Source organism: Hyla sarda, chromosome 1 (assembly GCF_029499605.1).
Source record: "Hyla sarda isolate aHylSar1 chromosome 1, aHylSar1.hap1, whole genome shotgun sequence".
Taxonomy (NCBI): Eukaryota; Metazoa; Chordata; class Amphibia; order Anura; family Hylidae; genus Hyla; species Hyla sarda.
Window position 1 is genome coordinate 320,720,632 of NC_079189.1, and position 24,623 is coordinate 320,745,254.

At 44.5% G+C, this 24,623-nt stretch overlaps 1 protein-coding gene across 6 annotated transcripts in view; it reads right to left on the reverse strand.

Annotated features, from left to right (window-relative positions):
* Positions 1-24,623, reverse strand: part of TDRD7 (tudor domain containing 7) — a 124,044-nt gene that overhangs the window by 48,933 nt on the left and 50,488 nt on the right. For all 6 annotated transcript variants that reach the window (XM_056519061.1, XM_056519080.1, XM_056519055.1 and 3 more), the window contains 5 exons: positions 16,580-16,782; positions 9,826-9,960; positions 8,513-8,599; positions 8,049-8,183; positions 5,541-5,651 (listed from right to left, as the gene is read on the reverse strand). In XM_056519061.1, the coding sequence (XP_056375036.1) occupies positions 5,541-5,651; positions 8,049-8,183; positions 8,513-8,599; positions 9,826-9,960; positions 16,580-16,782 (671 nt within the window). The remainder of the gene's footprint in view (positions 1-5,540; positions 5,652-8,048; positions 8,184-8,512; positions 8,600-9,825; positions 9,961-16,579; positions 16,783-24,623) is intronic.

A 24,623-nucleotide genomic window follows, 5' to 3' on the forward strand; every position in this document is an offset into this window, starting at 1 on the left:
ATCTCAAAAACTGGCTATAGGGAATAGCCCTTTTCGTGTGTGAGGGATGATAACTCTCATGGTGTGAAAGTGTATTGGTTGCAGTTGGCTCCCTAAAGCCCTTTGTGGTAAGTTTTCCCTCCTGCACACAAATCTGTAAATCTAAGAAATCTAAAGTAGAGCTGTTAATCTTGTGGGTGAATCGCATAATAAAGTCGTTGGGTGTGTTCAGATATGTGACGAAACTCTCAAACTCCTAGACTGTGCCGGACCAGAGGATGAAGATATCCACGTATCTGAAAACACACTGCAGATGTTTTAGATAGGGATATGAGTGGGAAAATACTAAACGTTGCTCAAAGGCAGCCAGATAAAGGTTGGCGAAAGTGCATGCCACTGGAGTGCCCATCGCCGTCCCATTTATCTGGGCATACCATATGTCATCAAATAGAAAGGAATTATGACTTAATACAAAGTGTAGGGCATCACAAATGAAGTCAATAAAATCTCTATCCTTGTCCGTTTTCTACAATAACTCTCTATTGCACTATGTACCTTTGGCCTCTGGAATTCTGGTATAGAGACTTTCAACATCAACAGATGCAAGAAGAAAGCCTTCCTGACAGTGTAGTTCCTCTAAGGCCACCAAAAATTAATTGGTATCCTTAATTAAGCAAGGGACATATTTAAGCAGAGGACAAAGGAGCCAGTCGATATAGCGTGAGAGATTCTGTTACTGACCCTACCCCAGAGACTATTGTTCTCCCTGGAGGTGACTAAGGTCTAATGAATTTTTGGTTAAAAAAAAATACCATGCTGGAAATTTGGGGTGGGTCGGTAACCGTCTCTCTGTGGTTCGTTTAGAAATGGTGCCCTTCTCTACATATCTTCTTAACAATGACTGCAAAGCCTGAAGCTTCAAATAGGTGGATTGATCTCCTAATTGACGTAGGGCCTCTTTTTTTTTTTTTAATAATATTCCTCAGACATCAGGACGGCATTGCCGCCCTTATCCCCCTTTTTCACTATGATGCCCCTCTGTGACTTTAGCCTAGAGCTGCAACGATTAATCGATAAAATCGATTAAATTCGATAATGGAATTAGTTGTCGACTAATCCAGTTATCGAATAATTGCCCGATTCATTGTCCGCGGCGGCAGTGAATGAACGAATGAAGCTGACATGTCCCGCATGTAGGCTTCATTCATTCACCACCGCCGCCTGACATCTCCCTGCTGCTGCTCTACTTCTAGCGCAATTAGCGCAGCGCCGGGACATGTCTATTCTTTGCTGCTCATCTCTGTACCTGACGGAGAAGAGCAGCAGAGAATAGACATGTCCCGGCAGTGCGCTAATTGTGCTAGAAGTAGAGCAGCAGCAGGGACATGTCGGGGGGCAGCAGTGAATGGAAGTATCGGGCCAATACAAGCAGTTTGCATGGTATCAGGGACTCGTTCAGTGTCCCCGATCCCAAAACAGATACCTGCTTCTCCCGTTCTCCTGTCCGCATCCCGTCCAATGGAGGAGCATGTGACACACACATCACTCCACCTCCTCCCCCGCGCCCAGCGTAACGCTACGGAGGACGGAGGAGTGACGTGTATGTCACATGCTCCTCCATAGGACGACATGATGCGGACGGGAGAACGGGGCAGAGGACAGCCGCAGGTGAGTGCCTTCTTAAGTGGGGTGGGGGCTGCAGTCTACTTGAGGGGCTGCTACTAATGGCTGCTACACATAGGGGGTATCTTCAGAGCATTGCACCCTAGTGTCATCTACAGACACCAGGATGCAATGCTCTGCACATACCCCCATGTGTATAGTAGTGTAAGTGTGTACTTCCTGCACACTGCTATACACATGGTAGTTTGTGCAGAGCATTGCATCCTAGTGTCTGTACTACAGACACAGGGGTGCAATGCTCTGCATATAACCCTATGTGTATAGCAGTGTGTGCAGAGCATTGCACCCCTGTCTGTAATACTCTGCACATACTACCATGTGTATAGCAATGTGCATGTAGAACACACTTACACTACTATACACATGGGGGTATGTGCAGAGCATTGCACCCTTGTGTCTACTACAGACACAAGGGTGCAACGCTCTGCATATACCCCTTTGTGTATATCTGCAAGCAGTGCACACCGCTTTACCTGTGCAGGTTTGTGCAGAGCATTCCACCCTTGTGTCTGTAGTACAGACACAAGGGTGCAATGCTCTGCACATACCCCCATGGGTAAAACAGTGTATATGTAGTACATATACACTACTATACACATGGGGGTGGTTGCAGAGCATTGCATCCTAGTGTCTGTACTACAGACATGGGTCGGGTGCAATGCTCTACAGTCTGCAAATATCCCCATGTGTATAGGAGTGCTATAGAAAAAGTGTGAAGTAAAAACAAATTAGATGTAAATAAACCGCCCCCCAATAAAAATTAGCTCCACCTTTTCCTATTGCTATAGAAAAATCATTAAAAAAAAAGAAAACAAAAAAAATAATAATAATAATAATAATAATTGTCTGAACTATTAAAATTAAATGTTAGTAAATCATTTACATTTACATTTTAATAGTTCAGACAGTTACCCATGCGGCAATATCACATTTACGCTGGTTTCTGTACAGGATCATTAATAAATGACCCTGTATAGCAACTGGCGTAAAAAAAAAAAGGTAAAAATTGCTGTTTGGTCACATCACATGCTAGAATACTTTTAATATGGCGATTGTACATAATTCTTCAAGTAGAATCAGCTGAACACCTTATTTTGGCATTTTGAAGTTTTTTTCCCAGATTAATCGATAAAATAATCGACAACTAATCGATTATTAAAATAATCGTCAGCTGCAGCCCTACTTTAGCCACCGAAGTGCATCATACTCTGCCTTAGACAGATTGGGACCATCTACAGGATATATTAGAGCTTGTACCTCCTCCATTACCTTATGCTGGAATGGGGGGATTAAATTGTGATTTTACACCGCCAATGAAATCTGCAATCTCTAGGTTATCTTGACCAGAAAAGGCAAAGTGCTCATTCATCAATTCCTCCAGTGCAGAAAGTCAATGGGGGAGATTTATCAAAACCTGTGCAGAGGAAGAGTGGTGCAGTTGCCCATAGCAACCAATCAGATTACTTCTTTCATTTTCCACAGGCCTCTAAAGAGGCCTGTGGAAAATGAAAGAAGCAACCTGATTGGTTGCTATGGGCAACTGCACCACTCTTCCTCTGCACAGGTTTTGATAAATCTCCCCAAATGTCTTCTGTGAACATATTTTCAAAGACACTAAATCCCAAGGGACCCATGACAGAAGGAATGTCACCTATTTTGCGATCACTAACAAAATTCTTTATTAAAAAAAAAAAAAACTTTTCAAATAAATTTTACGGATTCCCTTGAACAGAGTGATCTCGAAAGTAGTGAGATCGAACCGTTCAGGCAAGCAGTAGTTAAGACCTTTGGCAAGTAGAGAAAAACACAGCATCACTAAATTCTAAGCCTGTCAGGTTGATGAATGGGGGAGCATCCAGTGTAGAAACAGTCCCAGGGTTCTGGATTTCGTGGGACGTTGCCAGGAAACTCTCATCATATGGGTTTTCCTCCCCTTCTTCCCTTGTCTGGCTCTTTTTTCCCCCTAAAGGGATGGTGGTGACATCTTTTAGGTCTTACAGTGGTGGCAGAATCAATCTGATCTCCTGAGGGGGATTTTTCCCTTGGAATGGTTGCTGTTGGGCTATCTTATAAACTAGAGTCTGAGTCAGTGGTCCAGTAGTCGGATACTTTTTCATTTCGATTTAGTTTTTTTGTTGTTGTTATAATTTACATTCTTCTAACGTGGTTTCGCTGACTTAAGAAAAATATTACTGTGTCAAAATCATTTCAATCGTGAATTAATTTATCACATTTAATTTCTTTTATTGAGGTTTGAAGAATAGATACTCTTTTTTCCATTTTTAAAATAAAATCCTCAAAACGCTTCTCCGATAACCGGGTGCGGAGTACAGTCTTTCCTTTACATATTAACATTCTCCTGTTACTTCATATTCTTGTGTATTTCTTTCCAACACAAGCATCATATTGTTGGAATAGTCTAAATGCAATTGGTTCCATTTTTTCATAAAACACAGCGTCCTCAGTAAATTGGGAAGCCTCTTTATACCCTCTCAGTCCTCTTGGGGCAAGTTTACATTCTGCATAAGATTTGAGGGAATTAAGAGTCCAAAAAAGCCACATTCTCTTCCCGGCTTGTTGCAGGACTTTGTTTTCCAAGACTTTTGTGCTCAGAACTTGAAAAGGATCTTTTTCATTACACTGCATGAAGAAATGGGATAGGGTACCGGGATGTATGTGTGGATGTGTGCTTGGTTGTTGGTTCCCTCTTGGGGCCTTGGTGCAACCTCCGTGTACCTCATGATACCCTCTGGCTTACCCTGTTTTATTAGTATTGGTTGCTGGGTCCTTCGGGAGGTACTGTTCTTTTTGTATGTGTTATTTCGCCGCTGGCGATGTTTGTTGACCTTATATGCAAAAACTTATATACTTTTTTTTTTAAACTAAAAAAAACAAAGCTCCAAGGGGTGAACAGGTGTGCTCAGACTCAAAGCAAAGTCATATATAATAAAAGGTATTTTTTTAATGATACAACAAGCACAGAGGTCTAGCGGCGTAACGCAGACCAAATGTATTCACAAGTAGACTATGTTGAGTCTAATGAAACCTATGACCATGACACGGGCAAGAAGCAGTGTATGTTTTAACACCTTGTTTTATGGCATCCAGACATATACAGGTGGCAGACAGTGAAAGCAGTTATCTATTCTGCGCTTCAGATAGAGATACTACATTTTGGCTTCTATCACATCTGTGTTGAAAGTTCTGTTAGGAGCCTCCATTGCAGATTCCATCAAAAATAGATCAGTATGCTGCACTATTTGGTTTGGTAAATTGCTGGACATCATGACGGAAACCCTACGGACTTAACTTCAGTCAATGACATCTGATGGCAAAAGATTGCTTTGCCGGAGAAAAGGGTAAAAGGCGAATGACAACTTACGCAAATAGCAATCCTAATGCAAGTGACGAATGTTAACACATCCTTAGGCTGGGTTCACATCACATTTAGGTTCTACATCGACTTAATACAGGATGAAGACATACTGATGTAGGTATACTGATGTATACTGCAGAGAGCCTACTCACTATAATGACTGAACAAAAGTGCAGTAGATTATGTTTAGGAGATAGATTGAATTTAGTCACTTGTAGATCACTTTTGGCCCATTGAAGTATATGGGCCTGCGGCAGCATCTGCCGGTATACCTTTTCGCTGGTATTCCAATTTAAACCATTGAGGTAGAGAACAAATATGGTGTTAATCCATCTTTACTTTGGCAAAGAACAAATGTATACTGCTAAATATGTGTAACTACCTGTGAACATTGGTATTTAAGTTCACATAACAGTATAGGCATCATGTTCGCTTGTTCCAGGCCAACAGACAGAATTCTCAAAAGAGATTACAAATATGCATTGAATATGAAAATTATTACCTTGATGCTACATTCAGAACAGTTTAAAACAGTGTTTCGGAGCCACAAAACTGCATCAGGTGTCCACATGCCAATGTTAAGTGGAAGATCAGCAAGGCAGCACCTTGTAGCCTAAAGTGCGGAAACATCCATTAAAAACAATGTAAAACAAAGCAAAACAGTCAGATGCTTGTTAAAAGTCTAAGTATTAAATGTACTGCTGGACTACAAAACGTAATTTAAGGGTGTATTAACACGTACAGTATCCTGCACATATTTGATGCCCAGGATTTAAAGCTACAGATTTTATGCTGAAGAGTTTAATGTACACTAAATAACTGCACACAGCTTCAAATCCATAGCTTTAAATCCTATGCATCAAATATGCACCTACATAATGTCATTGCAATGTTTTTTTTTATACACTTAATTATAAGTTAATAGAAATGAATTGTACCTATTATTCCAGATAAAACAGAGGTTTATATAATTTTATGTAGGTCTTCAGACTTTCAAGGGTATTTAAAAAGAATTGGTCAATATGTTTATGTTGTCCTACCAGGGGACACCATAAACAAGTGACAGAGAGGCTGGTTAAGACAGTGAGGCAGATTCACTACAAAGGCACCAGATTTACTATGTGTTGTAGACACTCTTGCACTGTTCCTAAGAATGGGTGTGCTGGCAGAAAGGGGCATGGCATGTAAGCAAGGGCAATGATTTTGTGCTACAACCCCCCCCCCCCCCCCCCCCCCAGGCTACCACCCCACTTCAGAATTAAGGCGCACATTTTTAGGCCAACTAACAGTTAATCTAAAAAAGACTACACACTTCCAACAGCACTAATCTCATTGCCAACCCTCTGCTGATTAGCTTTACACAGTATAGGCAGAAAGCTGTCAGAAAGCTGTTGTCCGATGGATAACACCTCAAGAAAAATACTGTACTCTAGATATCAGCAAAGATCAGTATTCGTTGGCAACCAGTAAAAGGGGTTTTCCCATCCATAAAAAAATGTATCCCCTATCAGGTAATAATATTTACATTCAGAGGCCAAAAACCTATAAACCGGCTCAAGTCTTACAAAAAAATACAACTGTATGCAGTTTCGATTATCCTGCAAAGCCTGAACTCCAGACATATACATTATTGCAAAGTATCAAGAGATTTTGGCTGAATATTTAAATGCTGCTTTGTATTAAAGGGTTACTATTCTGTATGTATTAATATATCGGAAGCCTTTCATGCCAGTTTTTAAAACTTTGAAAAGCCTTCCTGTAAGATTATTTACAATTAATATTAAGTACCGTATATACTCGAGTATAAGCCGAGTTTTTCAGCACGATTTTTCGTGCTGAAAACACCCCCCTCGGCTTATACTCGAGTGAACTCCCCCACCCACAGTGGTCTTCAACCTGCGGACCTCCAGAGGTTTCAAAACTACAACTCCCAGCAAGCCCGGGCAGCCATCGGCCACTGCGGCCTTCGACATCATCCAGCCCCCTCTCACCCCCCTTTAGTTCTGTACAGTACTCACCTCCGCTCGGCGCTGGTCCGGTCCTGCAGGGCTGTCCGGAGAGGAGGTGGTCCGGTGGGACAGTGGTTCCGGGCTGCTATCTTCACCGGGGAGGCCTCTTCTAAGCGCTTCGGGCCCGGCCTCAGAATAGTCACGTTGCCTTGACAACGACGCAGAGGTGCGTTCATTGCCAACGTACTTCTGCGTCATTGTCAAGGCAACGCCTCTATTCCGGGCTGGAAGCGCGGAGAAGAGGCGCCCCCGGTGAAGATAGCAGCCCGGAACCACTATCCCACCGGACCACCTCCTCTCCGGACAGCCCTGCAGGACCGGACCAGCGCCGAGCGGAGGTGAGTACTCAGAACTAAGGGGGGGTGAGAGGGGGCTGGATGATGTTGAAGGCCGCAGTGGTCTTCAACCTGCGGACCTCCGGAGGTTTCAAAACTACAACTCCCAGCAAGCCCGGACAGCCGATGGCTGCCCGGGCTTGCTGGGAGTTGTAGTTTTGAAACCTCTGGAGGCCCGCAGGTTGAAGACCACTGAGGGCGAATGATGAGAAGAGGATGATGAAGGGGGGTGTGTGGGATGATGAAGGGGGGTGTGTGGGATGATGAAGGGGGATGTGTGGGATGATGACAAGGGGATGATGAAGGGGGGATGTGTGGGATGATGACAAGGGGATGATGAAGGGGGGATGATGACAAGGGGATGATGAAGGGGGGATGTGTGGGATGATGACAAGGGGATGATGAAGGGGGGATGTGTGGGATGATGACAAGGGGATGATGATGAGGATGTTAATGACGGGTCTGGATGATGACGGGGGGGGGGATGATGTATTTCCCACCCTAGGCTTATACTAGAGTCAATAACTTTTCCTGGGATTTTGGGTTGAAATTAGGGGTCTCGGCTTATACTCGGGTCGGCTTATACTCGAGTATATACGGTAGTAACAGTAGATCAGTGAAATACATATCATATGAGCTGTGTGCCTTTTTCTTTAAGGCAGTTACCTGAGGTGGTATTGAGATTATTTCTCGTAGAAACTGAGATGGGATTTCTCTCAGCTCAGACACCTTCACAGAAGCAATTGTTCCAGAATCCAGGAACTGAACATCTAGTGCTCGACTACTGTGGACACTTGTTATCTGCATGCAAAATTAAATTGAAAGCAATTTAACAAATCAACATTAGCATAAAGAGAAACTGAATAATTCAACAGGCATTTGATAGTGCTAGCTTTGAGGTCCACCACCTCACATTCCTGCCTGATCCTGACCCTAGCTTCTCACTTTGTGAGCTTATCCTGAGCTAAGCATAGACAGGTTTTTCTTTACATTTTCATAATTATTCACTGCATTCTACACTACACCCTTCTAATCTATTATATACAATATAGCACTGCATACATTTTATGATTTTTTGGGAATATTACACGTTATCTATTCTGCATATTTCACTAGCAGAAAGACCTTACCTCCACACGTGCCCATTTCCCTTTGCTGTAGAACAAGCATATTTTTCCACAGAATGGAAGGGATACAAATAAATCAGAAGTAACAGTCTAGAAAATAAAAAGGGAAAAAATTAATAACTTACTAATCTACAAAGCACTGAGCACAGGATAAACATCTAAAAAGGAAAACCCTTTTGCAAATGTAATCACATTGGACAAAAGAAATAGCACTACAGGCAGTGCTATTCTTCCCATCACATTAATAGAACCTAGAACCCCACTGTCAGTCAATGGTGTCCATCAACCAGAAAGGAACATTGGCAAAAAATGGGTTTATACGAGGCTCTGGTTCCAAATGTGAAATCTTTAACAAAGTTATTGTCAAAAAATAGATTGGGCACAGATTACCACATTTTTGGTTTGAAACAGAACCTTCATCAGGTTAGCATGCCCTAACCTGACGAAGGGTCCGCTTTAGACCTGAAATACCTTTGACTAAGAGTTAAAATTGGAACTAGTGTGCTGTATCATATTTTTACTGCCATTGAGCCATTCTGCTTGTTTATTATCTTGGTTAGATGTGATTAAACCTGGGAAGGATCGAGGCTGCAGTCCTATTACTTGGAATACTTAATGCCTTCATAGACATTGCACTCTTCCCATACCACAATTTGGCAAGTTTGATTCCACAACACCACTGTACGCTCCCGCAATGTCCAAAAGGGGCGCACACCTATTTTTTAGCTCTTTTTTTTCCTTGCAATGGGGTCCATCATGCACAGTTGGTATCTGTTGAATGAATCCCAAACCGTGACACTGATTCCATTGTAAACAGAAGCCACAAAGCAGTGAACAGAGCCTAATGCCACTGTGCTTGTAATCAAACATTTACTTAGTATAGCCGAAGGTAAAAGCTTACAATCTACATTTTAAACTCTTTGCTGATTCATTTAAGATTTCTACCTTGCCTGTGGTTTGGCTGATGAATCACAACCTATGCATTTACATTTATTACTATTTTAGGGGACTTTTTTTTTAGTGGGGGCCATTAATTTTGGATATGTGTAAGAGCCAAATGCAGCTAGCTTCATTCACTGTAGCTGCTATTGACCACAATAGTAGATGTGCTGCAGTAACCCAGCATGGCCCTTACACATTGTATAGAGCTTTCTGTTTCCAGCTCTGTCCACTTTGTATATGTCAGAGCAACGGCTCTGGCAAATAGCTATTCAGCAGGGTGCTGGGTGACAGCGTATCCCATGGTTGGCATATATATATATATATAAAAAATACTCAAGAAAACTCTTTTCACTGTGCACAACTTATAGGCATACCTTGGAATTAAACTCAGCTTCCACTTTATGTAGTGTCTCCTTAAGTTTAGTAAGACCTTTTGATGGGACCTGACAAAATAATGTACCATCAGAACAAACATTGGTCACAACCACATTTGCATATGAAGTGTTCACCTGAAAGAAAAAAAAAAAAAAGAAAAAAAACCACAACATTTAATTTTCAAATGTCAAGATCTACATTGAAACCTAAAAATGCTAAATTTGTTTTCTAAGTGTCAAACTGCACTGCTATGGACGTCGTTTCAGTTTCAAAGTTTTTATCAATTGCCGTGCTTGTAAATTGCCATTCCTGGACTTCCTACGGCAGCACAGAATGGGTTAAGTTCGTCCTCCCGAACTTGTCAGAAGAGGTAATTAGCATAAAAAAATAAACAAATTAGCATAATTAGCCCAATTAACAGACCCCCGCTAGGTATAAATGGACAAACCCACACAGGCCGTAGAGTTTTTATTCTTCTGAACTTAGAAGGGGTATTTTAGGTGGAGAGGATTATTATGTCCCTCCTTTTCTACGATTCCTTTTTTACAGGTTTTTTGCCTGAAGGTATGCAGATAATCTGTGAAGCCCTCTCCCTTACTCACTACGTTGGGGTGGCTGTGAAGGCCCCAACGATCATGGACTGGGGTGCTGTGAAGTCCCCTTCTCACAGGCTTGTCTCTGGATCGGGTACTGTGAAGTACTTGGGTTATCACACGGCGCTTACCGGGTCTTGTGGGTGTGCGCTCCTGGCTCGGCGCCAGTCTCCAGGGCGCTCGAAGGTCCGCGATCCAGTCGGCGTCCCGCGTGCAGTGAAGTTACTATGCGCGGGAGACAGGAAGTGAGCTGCGAGGGGCGGGCGGGACGTCGGCGTTTCCCGCCATGTAGTGCTTATAGCTTGCTCATCGGCATCCCTGCTGCCGCAGACACTGCTTAGGGCAGCGGGGGTCTGGAGATTTAAAGTAAGCATTTCTTTTTATGTGTGTTACATGGATCACTGTGAAGTGTCCTGCACTATCAATATGCATATAATAGTTTTATTATTGAGCATACTGTGAAGTTGCAATTATTAAGGTTACTGTGAAGTACCTTTCCCATATTATTACTATTACTACTATCTTGGTTATTCATGCTGTGGTCTGGTCAAAGGGTTCAGGATTGCTTTACTATTTGACTTTTTCCTGCAGATGTCGGACGAGGCACCTAGGGGCAAAAGATCCAGCAAGTCAAAGCACAGGCTGTGTGAAGCGTGCTCCCAACCTCTGGCGGATGATGCAGAAGGAGATGTGTGCGACAGATGTTCACGACAGCACCCAGTGGAAGATGATAGGTTTGGGGAGGAGGCCTCCACTTTTTTTTGAATGGTTTAAAAAAAAAAAAAAAAAAAACGCATATCCACTATACTGCCGGGAGAGGATCAGTAAAAAGGCGCAAGATACAGCACAGAGCAGTCTCTCCTGACTCGGAGGCATCTGAAGCACGGTCCTCTGTAGAGTCACAAGATTCTCAGGAGGATTACTACATCTTTCACAAGGATGACATGCATTCCCTGATAAAGTCAGTAAAACACGTATTAGAGACGGATCGTTCCACCGAAGGCAAACTTCCCAGGGATAGTCTTTATTACTTTCCAGTCTCCAAAGATAGAGTGTTACCCTCTCATCCTGCCGTTAGCAAGTGGTTCACAGCCAACTGGGATAAGCCGGAGAAAAGAGTGGATGTTGGATCCCGTTTCAAGTCTGTATACAAGCTGTCATCCGAGGCTACCTCCTCATGGGTTAATCCGCCTAAAGCGGATTTGCCTGTAGCCAAGCTAGTCAAGAAGTCGTTCTTTCCTTCCGAGGAAACTTCTGTTCTAGCTAATTCTATGGAAAGAAAAGCAGAATCTTTGTCTAAAAAAGCTTTTTCTACTGCAGCAGCAGTGTCCAGAGTGGCGAGGTCCTCTGTTCCGGTGGCCAGAGCGCTCCGAATATGGATAAGTCAATTATCCAGAGATCTCAATGATGGAGACCCTAGGGATGACATCATCAGGAAAATTCCTGTCATGAAGTCTGTGGCAGAATTCCTGATCGACGCTCCACTGGACACGCTGCGTCTGTCAGCCCAGAATATGGCTGAATCAAACTCTATAAGGAGAGCGCTTTGGATCAAGCAATGGGGCAAGGGGGACGTAGCAGCTAAGAATAACCTCTGCTCCTTACCTTTTTCCCCAGAATCTCTTTGGGCCAAGCTAAAAGAGTATCCTCAAAGATATGAATGATGAGAATGATGCGTTCCCAGGAACATCCAAAAGGGAAGCATCTAAAAGCCGTCCAAAATAAAAGGAGGTCTCCCAAGTTCCAGAGGAGAAATTTTCAGTCAGGCCAATATAATAGGCCTAGGTTTGGTAGGCAGAAGAGAGGCGCAAACTCTAGCTCTGCCTCTAAGAGCAAACCTCCAGAGAAAAGGAAAGACTTATGACGCCATCTTAGCGTCCCCCAAGGTTGGAGGAAGGTTAGAAATTTTTTTTCATGTATGGATTTGGACGACAGAAGACAAGTGGGTTCTTTCAGTAATTCAGAAAGGGTACAAGCTCAAGCTTCTTTACCCCCCTCCGGGAAGGTTTCTTCTCAACGCAAAGCGGGACCAGAATGGGATTTCTCTAGTCAGGAATTTTCTGGAGAAGATTGCAGTAGAATGGGTACCACATCAGGAGCAATTCTCCGGGAATTACTCAAGAATTTTCACAGTACTGAGGTCCAGCGGGAAGTGGAGATTAGTTGTGGATCTCACTTACCTGACCAAGTTCATGATCAAGAAGCACTTCAAAATGGAGACTATCAGATCAGAGCACCCTTTGGTGAACCAGGGAGACTTCATGGAGACTCTGGATTTGTCAGACGCCTATCTAAATGTTCCCATTCATCCGGCATACAGAAATGTTCTCAGGTTCGCATTAATGGTAGAAGACACAACATGGCATCTACAGTTCAAGTGTCTTCCCTTCGGACTGAGTTCAGCGCCGATGGCGTTTACGAAGCTAGTGGTGGTTCTTTCGGCGGCATTACGCCTGCAAGGAATCACTATAGTACCATACCTAGACGACTGGTAGGAGAGAGCAGGGTCCAGCCTGGATTTGTCCCATCACATGAAGAAAACTATTCATTTTCTCCAGGATCATGGCTTCTTAGTCAACCTGGAAAAATCTCAAATTTTTTTTTTTAGGGTTCGTAGTAGATTCCCTAGCGATGAAGATCTCCATTTCCCGGGACAGGGAAATGAAGCTGAGGAATCAGGTAAAATTCCTTACGAAGTCCAAGAAGGTGTCTATCCGTCAAGCCATGAGGGTCCTGGGCAGCCTTACATCAACGATAGATGCGGTCCCCTGGGCGAAGGCCCATATTCGCAGTCTGCAGACGAGGGTTCTCTCATGCTGGAACAGATCAAAGACAGATTTGGAAAGCTGTGTCTGGATTCCTACAAATCTCCGCAGGGAACTTCGTTGGTGGCTCATTCGGAGCAGGTTCTCTCAAGGAAGATCTTTACTACCATCGCAGCAAGTGGTCATCACGACCGATGGGGAGCCTGCATTGGCCATCACTGGACCCAAGGGCTTTGGTCCCAGGAAGAAGAGTCTCTGTCCTCGAACATGAAGGAGCTGCGAGTGGTATGTCTGGCCCTACTTCACTTTACCCCTCTCTTACTTCACCAGGATGTCCTAGTCAGATCAGACAATCTGCCCACAGTTTTCTATCTGAAGAAGCAGGGGGGAACCAGGTCTCAATCCCTGATGTCCGAGTGTGCCAAGATCTTCAGATGGGCGGAATTCAGCGTCAAGAGTCTTGTGGCAGTGCACTTACAAGGTATCCTGAATGTCAACGTGGATCTTCTCAGTCGGAAATCCCTTCATCCAGGCGAATGGGAGTTGAGCATGGAGATCTTCAACCAATTAAAAAACGGTTCGGTACCCGGAGATATATTCGCAACGAGGAGGAATGACAAGCTGCAGAAGTTCTGCTCTCTCTCTTGTCGGGAACACCCATATCATCTGGACGGTCTGTCATTGTCCTGGGAGGGGAGGTTTCTGTATCTGTTTCCACCTCCTGCTTTAATCCAGAGGACCCTGCTGAAGGTCAAGAAGGAGAACCCTCGAGCAATCCTGATCCTCCCTTATTGGCCCAGGAGGGCTTGGTTCTCCCTAGCCATGGAAATATCTCACAATCGGTTCTGGCATCTGCCCAAGACAGAGGACCTTCTAACCCAGGAGGGGATTTGCCATCAGGAGCTCAACTCCCTGCATCTGACTGCTTGGGAGGTGAACTGAACCTGCTGAGATCCAAAGGGCTATCTAGTGAGGTCCTATCTACTTTGGATAAATCGAGCAAGACGGGAACAAGAAAGTGTTATTCCAGGGTATGGAGTCTCTTCAAGTCTAAGTTTCCTAAGTTTCAGTCATTGATGTTCTGAACTTTCTGCAGCTCGGTCTCAGTAAGGGTCTCAAGCAGTCCACTCTGAAAGTTCAATTTGCGGCTATAAATTTTTTCCTAGCAGGAAAATTTACAAGAGACCCGCTGGTCAAAAGATTCTTTAAAGGGGTAAGTAATATTTGCCCGAAAGTCAGCAAGCCTATACCATCTTGGGATCTTTCCAGAGTCTTGAGGTGCCTCACATCAGACCCTTTTGAACCCATTAAATCCATTGATCTAAAATTTCTTACGTGGAAAGCTTGTTTTTTAGTGGCTATCGATTCAGCGCTCAGGGTCAGTGAGATACAGGCACTCTTGCCGTGAGCCATATCCAAGATCTTGGGGATGCCTTAGTACTTCGTACTCTTCCCGGGTTTATCCCGAAAGTCCATTCTATGCATAACCTTCAACAAGAAATTATACTACCGGCTCTGGCTGAACATGAAGAGATCTCGAAGTTAGATGTCAGATGTGCAGTTTTGGAATATATAGCCAGGACGGCATAATTTAGGTGTTCGGAGCACTTGTTTGTACAGTTCGGAGCCATATCTAAAAGGCCCCAAGGCAGCCAAATCCACTATTGCCAACTGGATTAAGAAGACTATCAGTTTTTCCTTCCAAAAAGAAGGCCTGGAGCCCCCAAGGGATCTAAAAGCCCATTCTACTAGGGCAACCTCGGCATCTTGGGCTGAAGCTTCTCAAGTATCGCTTCAAGAGATCTGTGGAGCGGCTATGTAGGCAACGCCAACCACATTCATTCAACACTACCGTCTGGACGTCTCCAGTAGCTCAGCCCTAGGCAAGGCAGTGTTGGAAGAAGCGTTTAAGAAGTAATGCCCTCCCTTTATTATTTTCTGCTACTTAGGTCCCATTCTGTGCTGCCGTAGGACGTCCAGGAATGAATAAAATTTTGCTTACCTGAAAATTTCAATTCCTGGAGTCCGTAGGCAGCACAGGGATCCCACCCTAATTAAATATTGCTTTATAACTACTCTATGGCCTGCGTGTGGGTCTGTCCCTTTATACCTAGCGGGGGTGTGTCTGTTAATACGGCTAATTATGCTAATTTGTTTGTTTATGCTAATTACCTCTTCTGACAAGTTTGGGAGGACGAACTTAACCTATTCTGTGCTGCCTATGGACTCCAGGAATTGAACATTTTCAGGTAAGCAAAATTTTATTCATTGTGCTGCAAAACAGTGCATTAAATGACCAAATGCTTTCAGCTTAAAAATTGATAGTCAATGTGGTTTTCTGAATCAATTCATTACCATTTAGCTGTGATGCCATCATTTATAGAATTTTATTATTTTAGAATAAATAATGGCCCAGCTCGGTTACAAAAACTGGAGCGATTTGCCATCAGCAAACAGAGTTCAGCATTCATTTTATCAGAGCTCATTAGTAAGATAAGAAAAATGAACTGTCAATGGTAATGGGAAAATATTACAGATTTAGTTTCAGGCCAATACATAACTCGGAGATAAAATCACCCCCCCCCCCCCCCATTTTGCTTGTGTGTCACCATATTGATAACCGTAATTTTGTCGATGGAGCTGCATTATTATTTTTTATGGGGGGAGAGAGGATAAGTGTCCAAACCTCTTTGGATCATATTGAACAGTATTAGATACAGTATTAGTCCCCCAGGGTGTTCTCGTCGCTCCGGAACGTCTCTGCTGCCCGGTATCCTTGCTCTCCGTCGCAGCCATCACGTCGCTACGCACGATTCTACGCACAACGCTCCTATTGGATGACGGGGTGGCGTGCGAGACGATGTGATGACGACGAAGGAGAGCGCCGGCCATGCAGGGGATCCCGACACGGAGCAGACACTGAGGAGGCAGGTAAGGTCCCTCCCGGTTAGTGTCACTTTCGCTTCAGACACTGCGGTCAGCTTTGATCGCCACGTCTGAAGGGTTAATACAGGGCACCACCGCTATCGGTGATGTCATGTATTAGCCGCGGGTCCCGGCCGTTGATGGCCACAGGGACCGCCGCGATAGGTGTGTATTCGTCGTATAAGACGCACCAACTTCCCCCCCCCCCCAGTTTTGGGGAAGAAAAAGTGCGTCTTATACGGCGAAAAATACGGTAATCTGCCTGTCTTTTATGAAGTAGTAAGCAGGAACCTGTACAAAATTAAACACTGGGATGCCAACATACTGTGGCAAACAGCAGTGGGTGACATTTCATTTAAATAGTCCTAAAGGAGTCACCTAATGACTCCATTCAAACAGCTTTCCTCCAGCATATGCTATTTTAATAGGACTCATTAGGAGACTACAAAATTGGGATTCCACTGAATTACCTTCAAATGAACATTCAAAGAATTATCGTACAGCTCCCGAAGACAGGCCGCATTTACGTTTATATCTTCATCCCCTGATGTGTCATACAAAACAACAAGTGGCTTCTCAGTCTTCTGAAGAATCTCAACAGCAAGAATTTTACCACAGGCTTTTGTCTCCACAGCTTTTACAAGAACTGGGTCACCACAGAAAGCTTCCAAACCTTTGAAACAAATAAAAATACATGCAAAATTATATTACATTGTAGCTAAACGTCACATGTTACAAATGCTTAAATGTTCTCATATGCAATGCATGTCTGTAAAGCAGTGCCAGATTTATTAAGAGGCACCAGACTCCCATTATAGCCAGCACTGTTGTGGCCCTAAAGTAGCGTAGGTTTCCGCTATAATTTATGCCACAAACGATCGCGCTAATGTCCGCCATTAACCCCTCAGATGCCGTTATCAATACAGATCACAGCATCTGCAGCAGTGCGGCACTTTAAATGGATGATCGAATCGCCGCAGCCCTGCCAGAGGGATCCGAGGTACCCTCACCTGCCTCCAGCCGTATCCTGGGGACTACTGCTCTAGTCTGAGATCGAGCAGACAAGAGCAGAAGATCACCAATAAAACTGATAAGTGCTATGCCCTATGCATAGCACTGAACAGTATTAGCAATCAACTGATTGCTATAAATAGTCCCATAATTGGTATTGCCGCGTGCGTAAATGTCCAAACTATCAAAATACAATGTTAATTTGGCGTAAACGTCAAAAAAATAAAATACTAAATTGCTGCTTTTTTGTGACATTTTATTCCAAAAAAAAATTCAACAAAACACTGAATCACTATGGAGTCATTTCAAATTGTTTAAAAATATAACAATGTTTATCGAATTCATTTAAAATACATATCACACGTTTAATAAAAAAATAAAAAATAAAAAAAAGTCTAGGGGGAAAGAAATCCCCTGGGAAAGAAAACAAAGAGGCGCCAATTCCTGCTCATGCATGTAAACAATGAATAACACTGGATGAGGTGCATGGATTGCCTGCATCTAAAGTGCATAATTTAGGGGTATAAAAACCCCCATAAGGTGCAGTAAAAAATAGGCATCAACATATATACCAAGACTGAAATATACAATGTAGTAACAGAGCAGGAGTGACGCCACGGTCCTTAAGGGGTTAAACCACTTAAATGCTGTGGTCAAGAGAGATAGCAGCATCCAAACAGATGGACTGGAGGTACAAATACCAAAATAGTACCAATTAAAAGTACAGATCATTGTGCAAGTCCTCACACTGCTGTCTACAAATAAATAATCATCAAAATATCACAAATTAACCCCTTGAGAACCCAACCCATTTTTTGCCTTGTGGATACAGGAACATTTTTTTGTGTTCTTTTCACTTAATTTTCAATAAAGTTTGACTTGTTTGATTGAAATTCCAAGAAAAAAAGAAAACTGTGCAAAGTCAAAAAACGTATGGAACCGTACGCACATACTAAGCTGTACGGTTCCCATTGACTCCCATGAAAAAAAAAAAAAAAAAAAAAAAAAATACATTGTTTAATACGGTTCTTCACCCTGACCAAAAAACGTGGTAGACTACGGTTTTGGGTATGGGTAAAAAAAAAACAGGCACAACCGTATAAGACGCAAAATGGACTAAACCATTAAACGCGTTTGACATACGGTTTTCTATACGGTTCCGTATGGTTTTAACTTGAAACTGTATACGGGAGCTGTATGGCAAAAAATGTGGTGTGCATGCACCCTTAAACTGTGTGAGCTCCCAGCAGGAGAAAGTGGGCGTTCCCAAGCAGGCGCAACGTCACAGAAGGCTGCAAGCGATGTGCCTCGCCATGCCCCGCATGTACTTACTGAGTTTGGTCTCCTGCCAGGCTGGAGAAGGCCAAACTAACGGTTTGACTTGCAGCAGGAACAGAAAAGAGCCACCGTAGTGGCCATTTTTTCAATTATATTAAAAACATATAAAGGTTGAGAATTTCAAGAGAATAGCAAAGTGTCTTAATTACATCAGTAACAATATATTAAAAGTTCAGTTTGGTGACAGGTACTCTTTAAGAGTCAAAACTCTTTATCCACAGACCCCTCTAAGGTGTTTGTTTTTTTGCACGACCAACTACTTGTACTTTTTAATAACACTTCATTTTTCCATTAAATGTTTGGCGCCAAACACTGTGCACTTTACGGTAAAACAAACAAATTTTCTGTGGGTCAATATGATTAAAATGATACCTACAGTCATGGCCGTAAATGTTGGCACCCCTGAAATTGTTCAAGAAAATGAAGTATTTCTCACAGAAAAGGATTGCGGTAACACGTTTTGCTATACAAATGCTTATTCCTTTTGTGTGTATTGGAACTAAACAAAAAAGGGAGGAAAAAAAGCTAAATTGAACATAATATCAAACCAAACTCCAAAAATGGTCTGGACAAAATTATTGGCTTAACTTAATATTTGGTTGCACACTCTTTAGAAAAAAATAACTGAAATCAGTCGCTTCCTATAACCATCAATAAGCTTCTTACACCTCTCAGCTGGAATGTTGAACCACTCTTCCTTTGCAAAACTGCTTCAGATCTCTCTTATTGGAAGGGCACTTTTTCCCAACAGTAGTTTTAAGATCTCTCCACAGGTGTTCAATGGGATTTAGATCTGGACTCATTGCTGGCCACTTCAGAACTCTCCAGCACTTTGTTGCCATCCATTTCTGGGTGCTTTTTGACGTATGTTTGGGGTCATTGTCCTGCTGGAAGACCCAAGATCTCGGACCCAAACCCAGCTTTCTGACACTGGGTTGTACAGTGCGACCCAAAATCCGTTGGTAATCCTCAGATTTCATGATTCCTTGCACAAATTCAAGGCACCCAGTGCCAGAGGCAGCAAAACAACCCCAAAACATAATTTAACCTCCCCCATATTTCACTGTAGTTTTTTTTTTGTAGGCCTCATTCCGTTTTTGGTAAACAGTAGAATTATGTGCTTTACCAAAAAGCTCTATCTTGGTCTCATCTGTCCACAAGACATTTTCCCAGAAGGTTTTTGGCTTACTCAATTTCATTTTGGCAAAATGTAGTCTTGCTTTTTTATGTCTGTGTAAGCAGTGGGGTCCTCCTGCCATAGAGTTTCATTGAATTTAAATGTCAATGGATAGTTTGCGCTGACACTGATGCTCCCTGAGCCTCCAGGACAGCTCGAATATCTTTGGAACTTGATTGAGGCTGCTTATCCACCATCCAGACTATCCTGCATTGACACCTTTCATCAATTTTTCTCTTCTACCACACCCAGGGAGATTAGCTACAGTGCCATGGGTTGCAAACTTTTGATAATGTGGACAAAAGCAAATTTAGATCTCTGGAGATTGACTTGAAAACCAAAATTGTGGAAAAATATCAACAATCTCAAGGTTACAAGTCCTCAGACAGTTCACATTCCATGCTTGAAATAATCATATTTTTCCACAATTTTGAAAGGGTGCCAATAATTTTGTCCAGCCCATTTTTTGAGTTTGGTGTGACATTATGTCCAATTTGCTTTTTTTCCTCCTTTTTTTGGTTTAGTTCCAATACACACAAAGGGAATAAACACGTGTATAGCAAAACATGTGTTACTGCAATCCTTTTCTGTGAGAAATACATCTTCTTGGAAATTTCAGGGGTGCCAACATCTACAGCCATGACTAGGTTTATAAAAAAAAGAAATCAAAATAAGTATGCTTAAAATTGTCCTATTTTGACCCTCTATAAAACTTTATTTTTCCTTATAAGGTGCTGTATGAGGGCTCTTTTTTGCACTGTAATCTGTAGTTTTTATCAGTACAACTTTTGCATAGCACTGATCAGTGTTCTCTCTGATCAACGTTTATGGCCAGAAGGCAGACCATAGACAAGGATTGCGAAGGGCTGGGAGCTGGTAAAAGAAGCTCCGGCTGCCATCTTGACACTTCTTACCCAGACAATCGTACTATAGGCGGTCCAGTGGGTCTGTGTACCTCCCTAATACTTTAGATTACACAATGATAGGGGATAAGCTGTCTGATCGCGGTGGTCCCGCCGCTGGGGACCCCCGCAATATAGCATGTGGCACCCACCTGTTTGTTGTCCGGAAGCGCTGGAGGGTATGGGTCCCGGGAATGGAAGTTCGTGACGTCACGACTCCGCCCCAGTGTGACGTCACGCCCCATCCCCTCAATGCAAGTCTATGGGAGGGGGCGTGACGGGACCCCCGCGATCAGACATCTTATCCCCTATCCTTTGTATATGGGATAAGATGTCTAGGGGTGGAGTACCCCTTTAAGGGTTGAATTTCGAAAAATCCTCTTATTCCTCGTCTACGTCTTAAAAACAACAACTGTGAAAAAAAATTCAGCTTTCTAGGTCCAAGGGTTTAGGCTGGGCGTTGATGAGTAAGGCTTATAAGGCTCTCACAGGCTTCAGAGACATTACGCCTGCTGGAGAACGCCCACTTTCTCCTACCTGGAGCTCACACAATGTGAGCATGGGGAAAGGAACGATAGAGCTTTAAGGGGAGCAGGGGTGTAAGGGGTAGTTAGGGAATGTAATCTGAGGTAGTTTGGAAAATATGGTTTGATTTAACAGGTACTCGAAGATTTTTAAATAGAAGTAAATTTACAAACCTGTTTAACTTCCTGGCACCATTTGATTTGAAAAAGAAGATTTTATATACTTAGGAAGTGCCACTAGGAAGCTGACACTAAGCATTAACAAAAAAGAAAAAGTCGGCACCTCCTGACAGGATATACTCCGCCCACTGACTAAGCTAATCAGTTTAGTCCCAAAGCAGGAGGAGGGAACCGACAGAACCATAACAAAGTCCGAGTAAGGCCCAGATAAAAAACAACCAAGCAAACCCACTGACAGGCAATCGACCCTCAGGTCAACAAACTAACACCCAATGGGTGGGTGCCGTGTCCCCCAATGGATCCTCCAAGAAAGAGATTTTACACTTTTCTCGTTCGGCTCCATTGGGGGACACAGCAACCGTGGGATGTACCAAAGCAGCCCCTAAGGGTGGGAAAGCAGAGCACAATCAGGCGGAGGGATACGCCACCACCGCCTGCAACACTTTATGCCCAAACCCAGCGTCAGACGACACAGAAGTGTGCATCTGGTAGAACTTTGTAAACGTGTGCATGGACGACCAATTGGCCGCCTAACACACCTGCAAGGCTGAAGCCCTGTTGTGGACCGCCTGGGAGGTCCCAAAGGAGCGGGCGGAATGTGCCGTAACTCGGAAAGATGGAGCCTTCCCTTTAGAACAATAGGCCTCCGATATGGCAGACCGGATCCACCGGGAGATTGGAAGCCCCTTGCGCCGACCTTCCGGAAGGATGAACAGCGAATCAGTGCCGAAATGAAGAGGTGGCCGAGAGATTACAGAGCCCTGACCACATCCAATTTGTGGAGAGCACGCTCCTTAGGTTGAGACGGAACAGGGCAGAAGGAGGGAAGGACAATTTCCTCATTCAAATGGAAAGGATACCACCTTTGGCAGAAAGGACGGCACCGGCCAAAGCACCAACTTGTCCCGATGAAGGACAAGAAAGGGAGGGTGACAGGAGAGAGCCGCCAATTCAAACACCCGCCGGATGGTGGTAACAGAATTGAGAAAGGACACCTTCCAAAAGAGGAAGCGGAGAGAGACCTCCCGGAGGGGGCTCAAATGGGGCATCCTATAAGGCACCGAGTTCCAGATTCAGGTCTCAGGGCCGAGTGGGAGACCTGTATGGAGGAACCTTGTGAGCCACACCCTGCAGGAAGCTGCGGACATGAGGATCGGATGCCGGGGGCGCTGAAAAATTATGGAAAGCGCCGACACCTACCCCTTAAAGGGAACTAAGTGCCAGACGCATTGACCGACCCGCCCGGAAAAAGGAAAGCAGGTTTGGCAAGGAAAAAACAACGGGCGAAAGGGACAGGGCCTCGCACCACCGAAAGTAGGCACGCCAGGTACAATGATCATTTCTGGCTTACGCGCCGGGAGCATGGTGCGAATGCCCCGGACCGAGAAACCTTGCGCCCTCAGCACCAGTTTCAACCACCACACCGTCAAACGCTGTGGCGGTGAATTGGGGTGGCAGAAAGGACCTTAAGAGAGAAGGTTGGGCCTATACAGAATAGGCATGAGGCGAACAATGGGTGCCGGAGCAAATACGGAGCCACAAGAATTGCCGAGATGCCCTCCACCTTGAGCTTCCTGACGACCCTGGGCAGGAGGGGGAGAGGAGGGAAGAGGTAAGGGAGGGCGACCTGCGCACAGACAATGACCAACTCATCCACGGCTAGAGCCAGAGGATCGCAGGACTTTGCAATGAAGCCAGGAACCTGAAGCCAGGACAGAGGTCCATGTCCAGGGTCCCCCAACGTTCGCAAATTTCTGAGAATACCTGCGGACGGAGAGACCACTCTCCGGGGTTGGGGCGAGGAGTGACTCAGAAAGTCCCAATTGTCCACCCATGGAATGTGGATCGCAAAGATTGAGGGAACCTGATATTCCGCCCAAACCAGAATCATTGCCACTGCCGAGAGGCTGAGTGCGCCCCCCTGGCAATTGATAAGAGCCACAGCAGTGGCGTTGTCTATATGAACCCAAACCGGACAACCTCTGAGTAACGACAAAGAAAGCTGGCCCAAAGTTCCAGGACAATGATGGGGAGATGGGCTTCCTGGACAGACGAAATTTGTCCCACAGGGACAGGATGGCCCACTGAAGAGGGAGACACCGGAACTGGGCAAGGGGAACAGCTTCCACGGACGCCACCATCCTGCCCAGCATTTCCATGCAAGAACAGATGGCCACCGGTTACGGTCAGCGCAAGAAGCGAATCCCGGACAGCAGAGCACTCGGCTTGTCCAGTGGAAGGAGAACTTGAGGAGACCCTCGTGACAACACCAGTAAGGGAGCAGACCCTTGGGGAGTTCATAGCCTCCCATAGGCAGAAAAGCCAAAGGGGGAGGAGACAAGTGACCCCACGTGCGCACGCTAGCAGGGCATTGGTAGGGACCCAGGAGGAGAGGTGGAGCACCGGACCGTGCAAAATTAGTGGGCGGAGCTAACTGCAGCTACCGCCTCCGCTCCCAGGAAAGATGCGCTGCCAGGAGGAAGACTGTAGCCGGCCGCGGTCTCCGGACTCAAGGAGCTTGCCACGGCGGGAGGCCTGGAAACAGGGCCGTACATGCAAGGATCGCCACAACCGGAGCACAGAGCCGGGCTGTGCAACAGTCGCAAAGACTGTCGCAACTAAGGACTGAACTATGGAGCGCCGCATGTGCGAGCAGGGAGAGCGGCCAGGCCGCAGGCAAAGGAGAGGCACCAGAGGGTGGATTGGACTCCCAAACACAATCCCTAACCCCCATAAGAACTTAGTACCGCTAGTACCGCTCTGCATCATGCCAGGCTGCCATAGCGGGGTGAGCAGGGGCAAGAGGGGACCCTATCCCTAGCGCTGGTCGGTGGCAAGAAGGGGTTAACGGTGCATACTTTATGTACCGTGCCCCTTGATCGCAAGTTGGGGATCAGTCAGCGCCATGACCCTGTCACCCCAACCTAAATAAAATAAGAAAGGAGAAAAAAAAAATTCTAATACTCTAGAAAAACTAGAAAATAATTAAAAAAAGAAGACCAGGTCTGGAGAGCTCTAGACCTGTGTCTGCCTCCTACTGACACTAAGCTAAAACTGATTAGCTCAGAGTCAGTGGGCTGGCAGGAGGGGCAGACTTCTTTTTTTGTTAATGCCTAGGGTCAGCAAGATATACCCACAGTTCCCGTTTCCCCCAATGGACCTGAACAAGAAACATTTGTTTTCCACCGGAGTACCCTTTAAGGAAAACGGACAAACGTACACGCACCAGGACGTACATTTAAGTTTACTTCATGTAAAGCAGGTTTTGGCTGCTATGAGCAGCCAGGGATCTGCCTCTAATAGCAGCCATCGCTGATGTCTGCATTAACTTCTCAGATGCCTATGCAGAGCACTGAACAGTATTAGCAATATAATGATTTCT